This window comes from Piliocolobus tephrosceles, chromosome 16 (assembly GCF_002776525.5).
Source record: "Piliocolobus tephrosceles isolate RC106 chromosome 16, ASM277652v3, whole genome shotgun sequence".
NCBI classification, from domain to species: domain Eukaryota; kingdom Metazoa; phylum Chordata; class Mammalia; order Primates; family Cercopithecidae; genus Piliocolobus; species Piliocolobus tephrosceles.
In genome coordinates this window covers 70,239,608-70,260,223 of record NC_045449.1, presented here as the reverse complement: position 1 = coordinate 70,260,223, position 20,616 = coordinate 70,239,608, and the positions used below count along the sequence as shown (strand labels likewise).

At 56.2% G+C, this 20,616-nt stretch overlaps 1 protein-coding gene across 5 annotated transcripts in view; it reads left to right on the top strand.

Annotated features, from left to right (window-relative positions):
• Window positions 1-291: 291 nt before the first annotated feature.
• Window positions 292-20,616, top strand: part of RHBDF2 (rhomboid 5 homolog 2) — a 29,546-nt gene continuing 9,221 nt past the window's right edge. For 2 of the 5 annotated variants that reach the window (XR_002731546.1, XM_023211734.2), the window contains exons 1-3: window positions 292-385; window positions 13,815-14,007; window positions 19,214-19,384. Coding sequence is in view for 4 of the 5 variants with exons in the window: in XM_023211734.2 (XP_023067502.1) it covers window positions 19,235-19,384 (150 nt within the window). In the remaining variant the exon portion in view is untranslated. Of the gene's footprint in view, window positions 386-13,814; window positions 14,008-18,957; window positions 19,116-19,213; window positions 19,385-20,616 lie in introns of those variants that run through there. The other 3 variants (XM_023211735.1, XM_031934251.1, XM_023211736.2) reach the window with 3 other exon arrangements.

The following is a 20,616-nucleotide window of genomic DNA, read 5'->3' as shown; positions in this document are numbered from 1 at the left end:
CTTGAGGGGGAGAGACAACTTGAAGACAGCAATCCAGACCTAGATGACGTGTTCGGTCTGGGGTGGAGTGAGGACGCCAAGAGGGAAAGGACGGCGCCCTGAAGAAACCAGCTCGGGCGAAAACAGGGCTCTGCCCAGGCGGGGACCCAGCTGGGTGGAAGGCGGAGGCGGGAACCCAGGAAGCAGACAGAGCAAAGGCTGCGTCCGGCAGGCCCCGCCCCCAGGAGCCCGGCCCCGCCCCCAGGAGCCGGGCCCCGCCCCCCGACCGCCCGCGCGCAGGTAGGGAAGAGGCGGAGCGCCGCTGCCCCGCCCCCGAGGAGCCACCGCCCAGCCGCTCGCAGGCGCCGCACGGAGCTGCGTCCCGGGGACTTGGGGCCGCAGGGAGGTGAGCGCGGGGCGACGAGCGGGGCAGGGCTCACGGCAGCCCAGCCACAGGCGCTGGAAGGGTCCCGAGGTTGTGCCCGAGACTGCCCTGGAGCGGTGGTGCGCGGCCAGGGAGGGTGCCCTGTGCCCGGTGCCCGCCCTGCGGAGCGCCTGGGTCCCACGTGGGCTCGGCTGGAGGCCCGGGCTGGCTCAGAAGGCGCCGGCTGGGCCGCTGGACCCGGTCTGCTGGCCCCTAGGGCTCGGCTCGAACAGGACGCCTAAGGGGTCCTTGGGCAACGGGGCGCCAGATGTAGGGGCAAGACGATTGGGCAGAGGTTTAAACCTCCGGAGGAAGAGAGGGGACTGCCCAGGGCAGTCCCGCCTGCGTCCCAGAAGTGCGTGCACTTCAGACCCTTCTCTCCCCTCCGTTTTCTCCCGGGAGAGCACCGGGCAATCGGAGGCCGAAGTTTGTTAGTTGAGCCGGCCAAGGTGGAAACAGGTGCGGGTATGGGGATGAGGGAGCCGGACTCACACAGCGGGGCTGGACCGGAGCTCAGAAATTGGGCCCAGGAGTCCTGACTTCTGGATGGAGGGGCTGGGGAAGGTTGGCTTGGGCTTGCCTTTTACCGTATTTAACCCCTCGGATGTTCCCCCAGGGCATTGGGTTAGAGACGGATGAGTCCCCTGGGGTACAGACCCCGCCCCACTCCCACGCCAGGGCGCAAAGGAAGCCTGGGTTTTGGTCCTGCCCCATTCCATGAAAGATTAACAGAGGGGGCTCTAGGGTTGGAGCTACTGAGAGGGTGGCAGCAGGTGTGTCTGAGGTGCAGAAGGCGGGGGGAGCTGACCCCACATGGGGAGAGGCTGCTATTGCCTGGGCGGCTGGCATCAGGCCCCCAGTGTGTGCCATTTGCTGGTAAAATAATGAGACCAGCATCTGTCTTATTTGACCATCACTGTCTGTAGGGCAGGGAGTGGAGTGGAAAGGGAGGCGTGTTTTAGAGCAGTGGTTCTCAACCAGGGGCGACTTTGCTTGCCATGGGATATTTGGCAATGTTGGAGTGATTTTGGGTGTCACACACTTGGGAGGGGAAGTGAGTGTTGTTACTGGCAGGTAGTGGGTAGAGGCCAGGGACGCCACCAGATATCTTCAGGGCACAGGACAGTCTGGAGGAATTATCCAGCCCAAAGTGCTGTGCTGTGCCGTGCTGAGGCTGAGAAACCCTGCGCAGCACCTGGTCCGTCAGGTTCCTTCTCAATGATGCTCCCTCACTGGGGAAACTACCTCAGTTTTCCTGAGTGGTTAGGAGAGGAACTTGAAATAAACCTGAATGAGATAAGGGGTAAGGCGGTGTGAGGACACTTATTCCCCTTGCAAGAGTCCTCCTTTGGTGCCATGAACCACCACCGTTCCCGATCTCCACTGGCCCTGCAGGAAGCTGGTCTGGGTGCTGTGGGGTAGAGGTTGGGAACAGGGGACCCCGTCGCAGCCGAGGCCTGGAGTGCTTAACCCCAGGGCAGTCTGCCAGGAAGGCTGGGCCGAGGCAGCCCTTGAGCTCAAATATCCCTGGGCTGGAAGGGTGGGCAAAGGATGAACTCTGTTCCCATAGATTTTCCCAAAGCTGAATTGCTGAGGCTGGCATGGGTGCCTGATACCATGTGACCTGCTGGAATTTTCCCTTCTGAACTCACACCTAACTCCTCCAATGATGTACACCTTTTGAAAGCGACATCCAAGGACTATCAGGGCTCCTAATTCCTGGAAGCTCCCCAGGCTGCTTTCCTCCTGCAATAAAGAGGGCACCCTGGGTTAGCGGACGAGCCCTGGAGTGGGCCCAGCTGCTGGCGAGGTGGGAGCACCCTGGCTGTGGTGTTAGCTGAGCAGAGGTGAGAGATGGGAGACATCAAAGCACAGGCCAGGCGGCCCCCCGGTAGGGATGACTCAGAGTTGTTTGTGTTGGGCTGGAGGAATGTACTTCCAATTTTCTGGCAACAAGGAGGGGTGGCTGGCACAGTGGTAGAGGATCGGATGAAGCAGCCACGTCCGTGCCCAGGAGCCAGAGCTACTTCGCTGCCCTCCCTCCCCGTTTTCTTGCAGTAGCCGTTACACCCGTCTGTTCACTTCCGGACTTGGCCTTCTTGCCTGGGAGCCCTGGTGGAGGTTTTCGAGCTTGGCTTCTTTTTGCTGGTGTTGGTGGGGTTTTGTTTGTTTTTTTTTTTTTTTATTTTTGTTTTTTTGGTCTCTCGACTGTAAAAGGCCGAAGTGAAACTCCCACCTTTTCATTTACACAAAAAACAAAAGTGGCCTCCATTGCTGTGAGCCTCTTGAGGGACAGGGCTGAGCACCCAGACTTAGACAAAGTTGTTCAGAAAGTCAGCGGTGGAGCTCAGGTGTGAACCCAGTTGCCCACCCTCAGGCCCAGCCCAAGAGCCTCACAAACAAACCCTCAGTGACTCCTACCTGTCTCTATCTGGTGTAGACACACACACACACACACACACACACACACGAGACACACACACAGAAATACACACACACAAACAAACACTCTCTTTCTCTCCAGCCTAGGAGGGGGACTTTTGTTCCTGTAAGAGGAGGAAAAAAATCACACTACAAATGCTTTGGGTGACCTGGGACCCAAGTCCTGCTCTGGGGTCAGTGGTGCTATTTTTGCTGTGGCCTCAGCTCTGGATACTGCGGTGGCCTCTCCAGCAAGGTTTCTGTCCTCCTTGCTGTGTAAACTCTGCCCCCGACAAGGTGACAGATGACAGCAGAAGTCAAGAAGCTGCGCACACCTGCCTGTGAGTGTCCGAGTGGCATGGCTCAGCCTCCTGGTGCTTCCCTTTGGGCCTGGCCCCCGCCTGCCGCTGGCAAAGCACAGGGAAGACGTGTGCCCTCCTGGCTGCCTCTCCCCCTCCACACTCTGCTCAGATCTCTGTGCCACGCACTCTGGAGCAGGCCTCGGCACTGGCCTGTCTGCCCCAGGGGGTTTCCAGAGTGAGCTCACGCATCTGCACCGGCTGCACTGGCTGTCGGAAGCAGCTCCCGGTTTCCTATCTAGCTGAGCCAGGCTGGGGGAGGAGTGGCAGGGACGTCTGCGCCTGCCCAAGTGCAGGCTGACCTCGGCAGTGGTGGTGGCTAGTCAGGGACAGCTCTCAGGGCACGGGCAGCTTCACAGGGAAACCAAGCCTGCCTGGAACGTCGTTTTGCCTCCCAGGAGACCTGGATGGGTGTAAAGAAAAATACATCTTCTGGGAAGTACAAAGCGCCACCATGTCCACGGCCCCTCCTTCAGCAAATGTATCCAGGCGCCCGACTGGGAGTTGTTTGTGGTCCAAAAGCCACTGGAAGGCAGTTCCAGCCCCAATGCCCGGCTCCTCCAGGAAAGTGGTTTCAGCCCAGTGGGCAGCGCGGAAGGTGGGCCAGAGACACTGTTTGGAGTGTGAGGGGAACCTTGTGACCAGTGGAAAAGGATGGAGGAGGATTCCAAACTTCAGGAGCTGGGCCAAGGCCCAGGGGCTGCCAGGCATAGTCATCCATGTGTGTGCTCAATAGGACGGGGTCACTTAACTAGCCCGTGCCTCAGTTTCCCCAGCTGCACAGTGGGGTCACTAACAGTAATCTACCTGGAGGGTTGCGTGAGGTGAGGATTCCCGTGGCGAAGGTGTGCAGCCTTCAGTGCAGTGCCCGGCCATGGCAGGAGCAGTGAGGGGAGCCGTCGTGATAACGGTGTTAGGGTGGCTTCAGGTAGGGGTGTGGCTGCCAGTCCATAGCACAGCCTTGGGAGATGGCCAAGGCCCTGCCTCATGGGCTGTCAAGGACTAGACAGGAACATGCATATGGAGCAGTGGCACTGTTGCTGTTGTTGTTATTGTTATTCTGTAGGAGTGTGTCTGGGGTAGGGGGACCTCAGTGCCTTGGTGGCCAAGGGAAACGAGGGTGGGTTTCCATCTGGGTGTGAACTGTTGACCTCTGCCTGGGGGTTTTCCTGGCCTGCCCGTGTGTGTGTCACTGACGGTGGGGTGGGGAGCAGATCATGGAGTTGGTGCCCCTCAGCTGTTCTTTCCCTGGCGTAGGTTCCTGGGGCTGGGAGCAGGGTAAAGCTACCTCAAGTCTTGGTTTTCTCCTCTGCCTCCCCCGTGTGGCCCCCAACCCTGTGCCAGCAGGTGCTGCGGGGATGGCTTCCTGCCCTGATCTCCGCCAAGGCTCCCCAGGTTGTCAGCTCCATGTAGCCGTAAGAAGATCTGGGGCCGAGCTCAGTGGCTCGTGCCTGTAATCCCAGCACTTTGGGAGGCTGAAGCGGGCGGTCGCAAGGTCAGGAGATGGGGACCATCCTGGCTAACATGGTGAAACTCCGTCTCTACTAAAAATACAAAAAATTAGCTGGGTGTGGTGGCGGGCACCTGCAGTCCCAGTTACTCGGGAGGCTGAGGCAGGAAAATCGCTTGAACTCAGAAGGTGGAGGTTGCAGTGAGCCGAGATCACACCACTGCACTCCAGCCTGGGCGGCAGGGCGAGACTCCGTCTCAAAAAAAAAAAAAAAAAAAAAAGAGAGATCTGGAAGAGGAGGGTTGAGGATGTGCTGTGGAGTTTGGAGTGGAAACAGGACTTTGAACCCTGGCCTAAGCCCTTTTGACCTTGCCCGCCCATGAGGATGATGACAGCTGCCTCTCACCCTCAGCCTCAATTAAATGAGCTCATGTTTGTAAAAGTCTTTTGCAAGCTGAGCAGTGCCACCCAGGCAGTTAGGTGCTGTCCCTTCTTCATGAATTAAAGGCCTTTGCATGCGGAACTCACTCCAGCACCCCAAACACTCAGAGTCCTCACCTGTTCTTTTACCCCTGCCCCTCACCAGTTCCAGGGTGGCAGGAGGCTGCAGAGTGTGGAGGTTAAGAGCGCAGGGCCCTGGCTGGGGTTGTAGCCCCACCACTCCCTAACTGTGGGACCTTGGCTAGGTGACTTCATCTCTCTGAGCCTCAGTTTCCCCACCTGTCGGATAGAGATCTGTCCCCTGTGGGGCTCATGGCTCAGACAGAGACTCAGTGAGCGATCGTGGCAGAGCTCAGCCAGGAATAAAAGAAGCTTCCAACTGGGCGTTGGGTGTGTGCCAGGCAGCGTCCATTCATATCTGCTGTCATCTTCCCTGGCTCCCTCCATGGTGGGGCATCGCTCCATCTCACAGCAGAGGAGGCAGGCTCCGCAGCACCCACTTGCCCAAAGTCTCCCAGCAGGTAGGTGGCCAAGGCAGGTTTGAGTCCTGTCTCTGGCCCCTTGTCCCTCCTCATTCCTCAGCAAGAGAGCCCCACGCTGCCCCAAAGCAAGGTGCAGGCCATGAGCGGTTGGCTTTGCAGGCCTGCTTGGGACGAGCAACCTGGTGGGCTGGTGTCCAGGTGTCCTGAAACCCTGGCAGCCACTGGGGCTAGGGCCAGCCTCTTCCCTGGGAAGCAGGGAGCCCCAGGGCAAGGATCTGGGAAATTAGGTTTATTCATTCCTTAATGACTGTTTACAAGCTCAAAAGTGTCTGCCTGGCATTTTCCCTCCCTGCTGAGGGACTCCATGCAGCCAGGGGCAGAACTGGGCCTCCAGAAGTGCTCTGAGTGTGTCAAGGGCGGGCCAGGGCCGCCGTCAGCTCCCTGGGCTCTGCATGCTCACACCCAGCCAGCCCAGGCCTATTTCTGGCTGGGTGACACTGGGCAAGGTGCTTACCTCTCTAGACAGTAAGTGAGGCCTTGCACCTCAGCTGAGCTGCTCCTGGGGTAAGCCCGCATTCATGATGACATAGTCACCTAGATCTTAGACCCTGGGAAGATACTAGCATCCTATGCATACACAGACTGAGGCCCAGAGATGTTCAGTGGCTAGCGCAAGATCACACAGCGGTTAGAGACGGGCCTATGACCCTGTCTTCCGCTATCGGGCCAGATTTTCACCATCGGGAGGCAGGTGGAAATCGGGCAGGCTCCTACTTTTTAAGTGCAGGACAGAGCCCTGTCTGTGTACATGGGGCAGTCACAAATGGAAATGGCCTGGTCACACCTTAGTGTCAAGGAGCTCCAGCAGGAGTGAACTGGACCTCTCACGCAGACCCCAGGCTGCGTCCCATCCTGCCCCAACCGCTGGGCTTGTGCTGGACTGCCGCTGCGTCCAACAGCCCATGAAAACTCAGCTGCCAGGATGCAAGAGGCGGACTTTCATGAATGTTTGCAGCAAAGGGCAGTGCCCACCGAGCCTGTGTTGCTGTGGCACTGTGTGGTGCACACCCCACCCTGGAAACCTTCCAGTGTCCTGGTGTCTGACCCCAAATGGACAGGGCCTTTTGGGCCCCAGGGGCCACTTCTAACTCCTCCCCTTCACAATGATGCTGAGGGAGCAGGAGAACTGGGGTCCAGCGGCTGCGCGTGCCCCCTTCCCTTCATTGCCCCGAAGCCTGCAGTCCAGCCCCAGGCTTGGGAGCGGCTGTGTCTTCCCTGGGATGTGGAAGGCACCTGTATCCCTGCCCAGCTGCTGCCACTTGCCTGCCTCCACCAGCAGCTTTGTTTTGTTTTGTTTTGTTTTGTTTGTGTGTTTTTTGAGATGGAGTCTTGCTCTGTCGCCCAGGCTGGAGGGCAGTGGCGTGATCTCAGCTCACTTCAACCTCCGCCTCCCAGGTTCAAGTGATTCTCCTGCCTCAGCCTCCTGAGTAGCTGGGATTACAGGTACCTGCCACCACGCTTGGCTAATTTTTGTATTTTTAGTAGAGATGGGGTTTTACCATGGTGGCCAGGCTAGTCCAGAATTCCTGACCTCGGGTGATCCGCCCACCTCAGTCTCCCAAAGTGCTGGGATTACAGGCGTGAGCCACTGTGCCCAGCCTCCACCAGCAGCTTTTGAAATCCAGAAATTTCCAGGGGAGGGCACTGTAGTGGGTGGGACCCGGCACTGTGTCCAGCTCAAGAGGCCTGGCTGCACTGCCACCTCCTTTGATGCCCTCCCCTGTATCTTGCCAGCAACTGCTGCACCTTGGGCTTTGGGGATGCAGGGCTCGGGCACCCCCAGCTCAGCCTACTTCCTGGACCGGGAACCCCAGCAGAGGAGGGGCGTTTGTATCTCTGCCATCCCCGCTGGCAGCGGGTCCTGAGAAAACCCAGATGGTTGGTGCAGAGGGGGCGCCAGGCTGCACCACCCTAAGAACATGACATGTCACCCCCCAGTCCCCCGCGACACACACGCAGGTTCACACTCTCACACCCTGATCTTGGTGGCTCCCTGGAGCACAGCGCCCGCTTCCCGTGTCTGTGGTTGGCTTATGACACCCCAGCCACTCTAACCAGGTTAAAGGGAGCCCAGAGCCTGGGGCCTGATGGGAAAAAGCCCAAAGAAGTCAGGGGATGGTCAAGCCCCTGAACCTGCCCTTGGGGGTTCTTGATCTTCTGAAATGAGTTTGGGGCAAGCCCTGGAGGGGCGAGGAGGAGAAAGAAACGGCTCTCTGGGCCAGGGCCCGCTGTCAGTGGGATGTCTGGGGAGGTGTGTGAACCCACAGGCCGTTTTGTTTCTCTCCATCAGCGGCTGTGGGCTGAAGCATGTACCGGCGGAGTGGGTTGAGATCGTGTCTGCGCCCACTTGCCACCAGCTCCGGCCTCTGGGGAGGTGGAACTGAAAGGGAGGGAGAGCAGCTCCTGTTTGGCTCCTGGAGACAGACAGCTTAGGCATCCCACCCTCAGAGTCCCCAACCCCTCTCCCCTCTGCTAACTCTGCCGGTGGAGCTCACGCCGCAGCTTATGCCACCCTCCTATTTTGTCTCTCATGACTGTCCCCAAATCCTGCCCCCAGGCCCCCAGCCAGCCTTCTTGCCACTTTCCTGCCCTTTACTCTTGCCCCTTCTACCTCTTGCCAGGGCAAGGAAGTGTGCAGGGCAGCGTCACTGGCTACGTGAGGCCCAACTTGGGGATGCATGGGGAGATGTGAGGACAGTTGTCCCATGAGCTGTCCTTCCGGGCCTCTGGGGCTGGAGAAACCCCGGGGTCAGCAGAACCACGGGTTTTACTGGGGATTGCACAGTGGGTGAGGCCCAGCTTCCTCTTTGCTGCTTTCTAAAAATGCCCTGGTTCCCAGCAGGGCCACAGGCAGGGAAAATGAGTTTCAGTTTCTATGGCAGGGAAGCTGGGGAGAGAAGCAGTTTCCTCGTCCCCAGCCCTCACCCTAGCATCCTGTGATTCAACCGGGAAGACGTGGCCCCAAGCCTCCCACTGCCCTCCTTCTGTCCTGACTGCCCACTCCCGGGGACACCGGTGACTCGCTGCGCCCACCCGCAGCTCCGGAGCCAGGCTGGAAGCAGCTTCCGGCCCAGGGGCTGGTTTCCCCACTTCCTCTCTTCAGGTGGCTAGAGCCCCTCCCTTCAGGAGGTCCCCTAAACTTCCTGATCATATCCAGTGGGTAATAGTGGTCTCCCTCTTTCCTGTCTGGAGGGGAAGAGGCTGCTTACTCCTTATCCAAGGGCCTGTCCCACCCCTTTGTCCCCATTTCTGGCCACATGCAGGCTAAGCCCTTGCGTCAGGCCTCTGCCTGTTTTCCTCTGGGCTGCACCTGCCACGCTCTCCCTGCCCCGCCCCCTAAAGCCCATAGAGCCCAGGGCTTGTGGGGACTGCACCCTTCCTTCATTAGCAAGACTCGGAGCCTCTAGAAACCCACTTGTGTGGGGGTGGGGAGTGTAGGGAGGTTGGTGGCACCAGGTGGAGAGAGAGAGGGAACTGCACCTGGGGGAGTTGGGAGGGGCAGTAGGCTGGGCCTGCGTGAAGGAGTGTGGCTTGTACAGTCTGCATGGTGGGGGGACCCTTGTACCCTGCCTGGGCTGGCTGGTAGGGCTTTATTGGGGACCTCCCTGGGGGGTGGCCTTGCTTACCCAGCTGTGCAGGACAGGCTTGGTTGGGAGTGCCCAGCCCCACCCTTTGTGGGGAAACCGGATTCTCTGGGCAGCAGTGGTAAATGGTATCTGAGTCTGCATTTCTGTTGGATGTGCCTGAGCTCCGCTGCTGCTAGCTGGGTTATGCTATCTCCAGAGCTATCTGCAGTGGGGGAGGCCCTGAGCCTGGGCAGGGGAGTGTACAGAGGCCTCAGCCCATGGGACCTGGGGGTGATCTGAACTCTGCACTTCACTTTTTCTCAGGATTTCTCCGCCCCACCCTAAAGGAGGAGGAAATAGAGTCTGTCCCACCCTAAGCCCCAGTCCCTCTCCTCAGGTCCCTTTGGCATCTCCCAGCTGGGCTGGGGCTGAAGGCCCTTCTCCGGGGTTGGCCACAGTGAGGCCAGGATCTGGCTGGGCAGGTGGCAGTGTTCCGCCTGTGGGCTGGGTGCGGAGGTGGGCCTGGGGGTCTTAGAGAGACAGCGGCGGATGTGACTGCGGGCCAGGAGGAAGCCTGGTCCCAGGGTGTCACCATTTCCCCTGCAGTGAGCAAGCATTTCTAGGGCTCGGAGACAAGTGCTGTTTGGGGCGGCTCCAGCTCGCCAGGACTTTTTTCCTGTGTGGTTCCTGCCATCTGGACTTGAGCCATGCTGAAGGCCAGAGTGGGTCTAACAGTCTCCACTCCTTTCCCCGTTGAGCCCCAAGGAGGGGACTGGGCTTTTGCACCCCTACCCCAACTTCTGCACGAGTTGGAGGCAGTTGATCTCAATGGTGGAAAGCGGCTGGTGTGATCATGCTTTCATACTCCATGTTTAGGCTTCATAGGTGTCGGAGCTGGGCTCCGACATTATCCCATTCCCTCAGAGAAGGGAACTGAGACCGGAGAGTGTAGCTGCTGTCGGACCACCGCCCAGGCCTCTTGTGCTCTGTGGTTCAGACGGTGCTCCTGATGCCAGGCTCCTGTCCAGGAAGACGTGCCCACCCGCCTCGGTCCTGTCTCTGCTCTCTGGTCTCAGGCCACCTGTCTTTGGAACCCCCACCCCCCACCGATTGCCCTGGGGCTGACCAGGCTCTCCTCTCCCACAGTGTGGGTTTTGGGAGCCTCTGTCATCAGGAGGTTGGCACAGATGCCAGCAGTGCAGTGGATCCTGGGCGGGGGTCTCAGCTGGGATGGCCTGGCCTTGGGATAGGGAGGCTGGCTGGAGAGAACCCCAGATCCAAAAGCAGTGCCTGCGGCGGGCTAGGGAGCTAGGTGGGGAGTCTAGTGGGGAGGTCCACTGGATACTTATCCTGGCACAGCATGTAGCGTCCTCCATCCTGGCCCTGCTGAGGGGGCACAGCCATCAGGGTAGGAGCTCTCAGTGGAGCCCTCCAAAGGGGGCTGCTTTCTGGAGCAGCTGCAGGATGGGGGAGACCACTTCCGTCTAGGGCTGCTATGGACTGACTGACCACCCCCATCCCCACCCTCTCACTAGCTTCCGCTTCCCATTCAGTCAGCCATTGATGAGGGCCCACTGGATGCAGAATCCTGGGCTGCCCGGGGTTGGGTAGGGGACTCCTACACATAGGTAAATCTGCGAGATGCTGGAGAAAGCAGGCAATAAAGTGACTGATTCTCTCTGGAGGTGACGTTTCACTTTCCTAGTAGGGCTTGGCCAGGCAGGGAAGGTGGAGCCTTGTGTGCCAGGCGCAACACTTCAGATGAGTGGAGGTGAGAGCTTGGGGATGGCACAGGGATGTGGTTTGTCTGGTGAGGGTGTGGCAGGGAGGGCCAGCCTGAAGGGACCTCCAGGGAGGCGTGGTCAGATCTGAGTTCCAGAAAGATCCTACCTGCTTGGCAACCTTAACTGAACTGGAGTCTGGAGGCCCCACCCTTGCACCCGGCTCCTTCCACTACTTGCCTCCCATCCCCCAATGCCAGTTCCCCAGGGCAGTGCCCTCCCCATGCCCTCTTGGTGTACCCTGGACCCAAAGGAGGCCAAACTATGAACTTTTCCTGCAGAGGTCCCAGGTGAGGCTGTTATCTTGGAGCTGTCCCCAGAGCAGGCTCAGGATGAGGGGACCTGGCCACAGCTTCAACCGAGTGGGGTCCCGGTGTGGCTGCCAGGGCTCCTTGGCACCAACCCAGCCCAGTGGATTGATCTCTGAGGACCTCGTCATACTCGGCCGGGCAGTCTGCCCTGGGGCGTGGGGTCAAGACGTCCTAGCACTTCGGGATGGAAGGAGGTGAAGCCAGCACTGCCGGACTAGCCTTAAAGAAGCGGGAGACATCCTAGCTCTGCCTCAGTATTTCTCCTCTGCACCCAGCATTCTGCTCCCCAAATGTCCCAAATATGTAGGGGATCAAGGAACATTGCTTGATGGAATCACTGGGGGGCCTGGGCTACTCCCCAGCCTCTGGTTTGCCCCATAGTGGCCCCTTAGGCACCTCTGGGGACCCCCAGGCCTCTGAGGAGCTTTGTTTGGAAAGCACTGGAATGCTGGACCAAGTTCCCTCTCTGGCTCCCTGAGAGGGGGGTCTTCTAGCCCCAGTCTTAGGGCAGGAGGGAGCCCGTCCCCTAGGAGCCCCCAGGCCCTGGAGCCAGACATCGGGCATCCTAGCTGCACACTTTCTTGGCTATGTGAGCTTGGCCAAGTTACTGAACCCCCCCGAGCCTCCGTTCACCATCTAATGGAAGAGACGCTAACGCCTCCTGGAAGGTGTTCGGAAGGGTAATGCATGTAAAGGCCCAAACAAGGCCCAGCAGAGTTAAGAACTTAATCCTGCCTGGCCTCGAGAGGGATTCTGGCACCTTGGGGTTCCCCTCAAAGGAGGACCTGGTCAGGACGTCTTAAAAACAAACAGGAACGCCCCTGGGTGTTGTGCTTTAAAATGGTTGATTTTATGTTGTATGGCTTTTACCTTCAATAAATTACTAATCAAAGCAACAAAATACTTCCGGATCATTTGAACTTTGCCTTAAGTATCAGAAGGCAGCTAGTAATTTCTGGACTTTGAAAGTTAAATATGTGGGGTTCTTTTGTTTTGTTTTGTTTTGTTTCAAGACTGAGTCTTGCTCTGTCACCCAGGCTGGAGTGCAGTGGTGCAATCGCAGCTCACTGCAACCTCTACCTCCCAGATTCAAGCACTTCTCTTGCCTCACCCTCCCTAGTAGCTGGGATTACAGGCATGTGCCACCACCCCTGGCTAGTTATTTTGTTGTTTTTGGTTTTGGTTTTGGTTTTGTGACAGAGTCTCGCACCGTCGCCCCGGCTGGAGTGCAATGGCACGATCTCAGCTCACTGTAACCTCTGCCTCCCATGTTTAAGTGATTCTCCTGCCTCAGCCTACTGAGTAGCTGGGATTATAGGCGCCTGCCATCACACCCGGCTAATTTTTTTGTATTTTTAGTAGAGATGGGGTTTCACTATGTTGGCCAGACTGGTCTCGAACTCTTTTTTTTTTTTTTTTGAGACGGAGTCTCACTCTGTCGCCCAGGCTGGAGTGCAGTGGCCGGATCTCAGCTCACTGCCAGCTCCGCCTCCCGGGTTTACGCCATTCTCCTGCCTCAGCCTCCCGAGTAGCTGGGACTACAGGCGCCCGCCACCTCGCCCGGCTAGTTTTTTGTATTTTTTAGTAGAGACGGGGTTTCACCGGGTTAGCCAGGATGGTCTCGATCTCCTGACCTCGTGATTCACCCGTCTCGGCCTCCCAAAGTGCTGGGATTACAGGCTTGAGCCACCGCGCCCGGCCAGTCTCAAACTCTTGACCTCATGATCCACCCGCCTTAGCCTCCCAAAGTGCTGGGATTACAGGCATGAGCCACTGCACCCAGCCCTGGCTAATTTTTGAATTCTTAGTAGAGATGGGGTTTCACCATGTTGGCCAGGCTGGTCTCGAACTCTTGACCTCATAATCTGCCCACCTCGGCCTCCCAAAGTGCTGGGATTACAGGCGTGAGCCCCTGCGCCCAGCCCAAAAATACGTGGTTTTGTTTGTTTTTTGAGACAGAGTCTCCTTGTGGCCCAGGCTGGAGTGCAATGGCACAATCTCAACTCACTGCAACCTCCGCCTCCCAGGTTCAAGCAATTCTCCTGCCTCAACCTCCCGAGTAGCTGGTACTAAAGGTGTGCACCACCATGCCCAGCTAATTTTTGTATTTTTAGTAGAGATGGTTTTTCACCACGTTGGCCAGGCTGATTTCGAACTCTGGACCTCAGGTGATCTACCTGCCTCAGACTCCCAAAGTGCTGGGATTACAGGTGTGAGCTACTGCACCTGGCCGAAAGTTAAATGTTTCTGTACCATTCAAGTAATATTGAGAAAAATAACAGGGGCCATCTTGACTTTAATGTCCCATTCCAATCAGGTTCTCAGACCAGAGGACTGTTGTTAGGTGATTGACTGTAAACATCCTGAGGCCAGTGCCCCTTGCTGCTTGGCACTCGGAGATGCCTGATTAGCACCTTTAATCCCTCACCAGTAAGGCAGGTGGAATTGGCCCCATTTTACAGATGGGAAGACTGAGGTCAGGAAGGTTAAAGCACTCAGTGGTGGGCATGCTCCCTGGAACCCGCCCTCCTTTCTTCCAGCCACAGCTGGAAGCTGCACCGCATGGCCTGGAGCTGTCTATCCATCCTTGCAGCCACCTATCTGTCCGTCGACCCTTCCACATACTGAGGCTTGACGCCGGAGCATCTGTACAGAGCAAGGAGAAGACAAGAACATGCTCTAAAGCCCTTCACAGCAAGACCCAGGAAGCCGCAGGCAAACTCAGACTCGAAGGTAGGAAGCTGGGCGGCTGGGCGGCTGGGCGGCTGGACCCAGGCCACTGACTGCTGTGGCCACATCCAGATGCCTCCTGCGGGGTCCACACACTCTATCCGAACAGCGGTAGACAGTGAATGAAGCAAGTTAATTCAGGGAGCGACAGGGAGGAGTAAGGGCAGGGAAGGGATGGGCGCGGTGGCTTACGCCTGTAATCCCAGCGTTTTGGGAGGCCGAGGTGAGTGGATCACCTGAGGTCAGGAGTTCAAGACTGGCCTGACCAACATGGCAAAACCCCATCTCTACTAAAAATACAAAAAAATTAGCTGGCCATGGTGGCATGCACCTGTAGTCCCAGCTACTTGGGAGGCTGAGGCAGGAGAATCGCTCGAACCTGGGAGGCAGAGGTTGCAGTGAGCCGAGATCATGCCACTGCACTCCGGCCTGGGCTACAGATTGAGACTCCGTCTCAAAAAAAAAAAAAAAAGAAAATGCCAGGCACGCTGGCTCACACCTGTAATCCGAGCACTCTGGGAGGCCGAGGCATGTGGATCACCTGAGGTCGGGAGTTTGAGACCAGCCTGACCAAGGTGGAGAAACCTGGTCTCTATTAAAATTACAAAATTAGCTGGGCATGGTGGTGCATGCCTGTAATCCCAGCTACTCGGGAGGCTGAGACAGGAGAATCGCTTGAACCCAGGAGGCAGAGGCTGCAGTGAGCCGAGATTGTGCCATCGCATAGCAGCCTGGGCAACAAGAGCAAAACTCTGTCTCAAAAAAAAGAAAAAAAAACCAGGAAGGGAGGTGAGGTGGGACCGGCACTGCTCAAGGTGGGGCAGGAGGGCACTTGAACCGCAACAAGGAGGCTGAGAAGAGCCAGCCCGTCCGCTGTGTGATGGTCTGGGACAGTCTCTGGACTGGCTCATTCAGAGGCCCAACATTATGGAGCACCTGCTTCACCGAGAGAGAATTCACACACCAGTCGATTCACCCATTTAAAGTGGATCATCAGTGTTTTTATTTATTTATTTATTTTTTGAGACAGGGTCTCACTCTGTTGTCCAGGCTGGAGTGCAGTGGCGAGATCATGGCTCACTGCAGCCTCAACCTTCCAAGCTCAAGCCATCCCTCTGCCTCAGCCTCCTGAGTAGCTGGGACTATATGCATGCACCACCATATCTGGCTAATTTTTTAATTTTTTTGTACAGATGGAGTCTCACTATGTTGCCCAGGCTGGTCTTGAACTCCTGGGCTCAAGTGATCTTCCTGCCTGAAACTCTCAAATTGCTGGGATTACAGGCATGAACCACCGCTCCCAACCCTCCGTGGTTTTAATGTATTCACAGAGGCTGGGCACGGTGGCTCACACTTGTAATCTCAGCACTTTGAGAGGCTGAAGCAAACTTGAGGTCAGGAGTTCCAGAATAGCCTGGCCAACATGGTGAAACCCCATCTCTACTAAAGATACAAAAATTACCTAGGCGTGGTGGCTTGTGCCTGTATTCCCAGCTACTCGGGAGGCTGAGGCAGGAGAATCACTTGAACCTGGGAAGCGGAGGTTGGCAGTGAGTCAGAATTGCACCACTGCACTCTAGTCTGGGTGACAGAGCAAGACTCTGTCTCAAAAATATATATGTGTGTGTGTATATGTACATATTTATACATATTCACAAAATTGTGCCACCATCACCACAGTTTTAGATTGCTTTCATCACCCCCTAATGAAAGCCTGCACCCTTTAGCTGTCACCCCCCACCTTTCCAGCCCTAAGAACCACTACCCTGCTTCTGTCTGTAGATTTCCCTATTCTATTCTGGGCTTTCATATGAATGGACTCATGCAGAGGTGGCCACCGTGACTGGCTCCTGTCCCTGGGCACAATGTTCTCAAGGCTCGCCCATGTTGTAGCTTTGTTGGGACTTCCTTCCTTTCATGGCTGAAGGATGCTCCATTGTGTGGCTCAATCACATTTTATATTCGTGCCTTCATCTGCTGACGAGCACTTGTGCTGTTTCCCTGCTCGGGCTCTGCAGAGCCGTGCTGCCGGACACTTGCTGTCCAGGTTTCTGTGTGGACACAGTGCTTCAGTGTGTGAAGCCATCGACTCTTTTTTTTTTTTTCCCCCTGAAACAGAGTCTCACTCTGTCACCTAGGCTGGAGTGCAGCGGTGAGATCTCGGCTCACCACTAACTCGGCCTCCCGGATTCAAGCGATGCTCCTGCCTCAGCCTCCAGGGTAGCTAGGATTACAGGGATGCACCACCACGCCCAGCTAATGTTTTTTGTATTTTTAGTAGAGATGGGCTTTCTCCATGTTGGTCAGGCTGGTATCGAACTCCCGACCTCAGGTGATCCGCCCACCTCTGCCTCCCAAAGTGCTGGGATTACAAGCGTGAACCACCGCACCCGGCCACAGCTAGGGGTTTTAACAAGAAGGCAGTCATGGGGCAGAGCAAGAGATGAAAGGAAGAGAAGGAAACAGGCAGAGGGTGTTAATTCTGGTGGAGTCAGAGGGGAACTGGGGACTGGCGGCATACGCACAGGAAAGCCCCAGATGGAGTGCTGGGCAAGAGCCACTGAAATTCGGAATGCACTTACCCTTCAACCCAGCCATTCTGCTTCCAGAATTTGATCTTGTAATACTAAAACAAGCACATGTGGTGTATGCAAGGGTGTTAGTTGCAACATCAGACCCATGTCTCAAATTCCGGAAACATCCTAAATAACCAGCAATCCGGACTTAAGTAAATCTTGGTGCATTCCACTCTATGAAATCTTTGCATTCATCAAAAAAGACAGAGGCCTAGGGCCAGGCATGGTGGCTCACACCTGTAATCCCAGCACTTTGGGAGGCTGAGACAGGTGGATCACCTGAGGTCAGGAGTTCAAGACCAGCCTGACCAACATGGAGAAACCCCATCTCTACTAAAAATACAAAGTTAGCCGGACATGGTGGCCCATGCCTGTAATCCCAGCTACTCAGGAGGCGGAGGCAGGAGAATCACTTGAACCTGGGAGGCGGAGGTTGCAGTGAGCCGAGATTGCACCACTACACTCCAACCTGGGTGACAGAGTGAGACCCCATCTCAAAAAAAAAAAAAAACGGTCTATCTGTATGTGTTAACAGGGAAATTTGTCTACAATGCAGATAAAATGATAGAGTGTGGACAGGGCATGGTGGCTTATGCCTGTAACCCCAGCTACTGGGGAGGCTGAGGCAGGAGAATTGCTTGAACCTGGGAGGCGGAGGGTGCAATGAGCCAAGATCACACCACTGCACTCCAGCCTGGGCCGCAGAGTGAGACCCTGTCTCAAAAAAAAAAAAAAACAAGTTACGAGTATGTGTAAAATTTTGAAGTATGTAGTTTCCAGGCCCAGAGAGGCTTTCCAGAGGGTAGGGGGCAAGGTGGGTCACGTGCTCGTGTTCTGCTTTATAGAATACTGATTTTTTTTTTCTTTTTGTTGAGATGGAGTCTCTCACTGTCACCCAGCCTGGAGTGCAGTGGCACAATCTCGGCTCACTGCAACCACTGCCTCCCGCGTTCAAGCAATTCTCCTGCCTCAGCCTCCCGAGTAGCTGGGACTACAGGCGCCCGCCACCACGCCTGGCTAATTTTTCGTGTTTTTAGTAGAGAAGGGGTTTTACCGTGTTGGCCAGGCTGGTCTCGAACTCCTGACCTCGTGATCTGCCCCGCCTCAGCCTCCCAAAGTGTTGGGATTACAGGCGTGAGCTATTGCGCCCAGTTGAATTTTTTTTTTCTTTGAGACGGAGTCTTACTCTGTCGCCCAGGCTAGAGTGCAGTGCTATGACCTTGACTCACAGCAATCCCTGCCTCTCGTGTTCAAGCGATTCTCCTGCCTCAGCCTCCGGAGTAGGTGGAACTGTAGGCATGAGGCACTATGCCTGGCTGATTTTTGTATTTTAGTAGAGATGGAGTTTCACTTTGTTGGCCAGGCTAGTCTGGAACTCCTGGCCTCAAGTGAACCATCCACCTTGGCCTCCCAAAGTGTTGGAATTATAGGTGTGAGCCACTGCACCCGGCTGTGTGATTTTTTTTTTTTTTTTCAATGAGCATATGCCACTTTTATTGTTAAACAATGTTCTCACTATGGGGGAAAAGTGCCAGACAGGTGGCAGTTTTAGTTATCTTTTTTTTTTTTTTTTTTTTGAGACATTGTCTAGCTCTGTCGCCCAGGCTGGAGCGCAGTGGCATGATCTTGGCTTACTGCAACCTCTGCCTCCCGGGTTCAAGCAATTCTCATGCCTCAGCCTCCCAAGTATCTGGGATTACAGGCATGTGCCACCACTCCTAGCTAATTTTGTATTTTTAGTAGAGACGGAGTTTTACCACATTGGCCACGCTGGTCTCAAACTCCTGACCTCAGGTGATCTACCTGCCTCAGCGTCCCAAAGTGCTAGCATTACAGCCATGAGCCACGCGCCCAGCCAGTTTTAGTTATCTTTGAAAACTGAACTGGGGTTGGGCGCGGTGAGCTTGTACCTGTAATCCCAGCACTTGGGAGGCCGAGGCAGACAGATGGCTTAAGCCCAGGAGTTCCCGACCAGCCTGGCTAACATGGAGAGACCCCACCTCTCAGAAAAAAGACAAGAAAAATAAACTGAGTGACCCTGGAGGACAGGGACCAGCACGGTAGGTTTCTCATCTCTTGGCCCACCTCGGCCTCCCAAAGTGCTACTATTACAGGTGTGAGCCACCGTCCCTGGCCTGCATCTTCGTGTTCTTTTCAGGCTTTGTTTCTTGCCTGGAGCGGAGAGATCAGAAATTGAATGAAGTAGTAAGTTGAGGACCTCCCAGACCCATATGGTCCGGGATGCAAATGATGTTCAGAAATAGACCTCACTCCAACCACTGGGCATGAGGTTCAGCCTGGTTCAGGCTGGGTTTAGTCCCCAGGGATGTTTGTTTTTGGGTGTGTGTGTGTGTGTTGTTTTCAGACAGAGTCTTGCTCTGTTGCCAGGCTGGAGTGCAGTGGCACGATCTCAGCTCACTGCAACCTCTGCCTCCTGGGTTCAAGCCATTCTGCCTCAGCCTTCCGAGTAGCTGGGATTACGGGCGTGAGCCCCCACGCCTGGCCCCCAGAGATGTTTGAACCAACTTTAGGCAGGTCGGTTCTCGGTCTGGGCTGCGTGCCCTGGCATCAGGGTCCTGACACCCCGCAACCCCTTCCACCGCCTACCGCTGCTCTCTCGGTCTCCATTCCAGCCCTCCCACCGCCTGCCCACAATGGCCTCTGCTGACAAGAATGGCGGGAGCGTGTCCTCTGTGTCCAGCAGCCGCCTGCAGAGCCGGAAGCCACCCAACCTCTCCATCACCATCCCGCCACCTGAGAAAGAGAACCAGGCCCCTGGCGAGCAGGACAGCATGCTGCCTGAGGTAAAGGGGCTGGCCTGGGGGCTCACTGTCCTGCCACAGGCAACAGATGTGCCCATGTGACACCTTCTGGACAGTTTCACTTCCCAGAGGGGCTCCTTCCTGAGCCACAGCTGCTGCCTGTGCAGCCCTTGACTCAGGCCCCACCCCCTCCTTCCTGGGCCCAAAATATCACAGGGAGTAAGGCCAGGAACCGGGCTCACTCTCACCGTGGTCAGAGGCACATAGGAAGGGCCAGCCCCAAGAAAGGGCTTGCTGGTAACCCTGGGGCCCTGGCTGTTTTCATTTCACCCCTTAGGCCGGGACTCTTGGTCTCTCTTCTGAGGGCTGGGGGCTTTCTTTGATGTGGGTGAGCAGGGGACAGTGTCTCCCTGGCATCAGCAGCCCGCCTAGGCAGTGCCCGCTTCCTGTGAGAGGACGAAAACGAATCAGTGTTTCCGACAGTCTGGTCTAGTGCCCCATAAAGAGCTCATTGAAAACAGGCTTGTAGCAGCGTGGGCTCCCTGCACAGCCTGGAGTATAAAGGGAAGCGATGTTAACGCCCCCCGCTCACCCGAGAGCTCTGCAGAAGACACAGCAGCAGGCAGGAGCGTCATGGCACAGAGGGGAGGGACTGGATGAGGAGTTAGGAAAACACATGCTGGGATTGATGGAGAAACGTTAGACAATGGCGATTTTAAATTCAGAATGAGGCTGGGTGCGGTCGCCTCATGCCTGTAATATCACTTCGGGAGGCTGAGGCAGCCGGATCACTTGAGCCCAGGAACTCGAGACCAGACTAGGCAACACAGCAAGACCCTGTCTCTGCAAAAAAAGAGCTGGGTGTGGTGGCACATGCCTATAATCCCAGCTAGTTAGGACACTGAAGTAGAAGGCTTGCTTGAGCCTGGGAGGTCGAGGCTCCAGTGAGCTATGATGGTGCCGCTGCCCTCCAACCTGGGCAACAGAGCAAGACTCTGTCCCAAAAATATATATATATATAGGCCGGGCATGGTGGCTCATGCCTGTAATCGCAGCACTTTGGGAGGCTGAGGCAGGCGGATCACTTGAGGTCAGGAGTTCGAGACCAGCCTGGCCAACATGGCGAAACCCTGTCTCTACTAAAAATACAAAAATTAGCCGGGTGTGGTGGCACATGCCTGTAGTCCCAGCTACTCAGGAGGCAAAAGAATCGCTTGAACCTGAGAGGTGGAGGTTGCAGTGAGTCGAGATCACACCACTGCACTCCAGCCTGG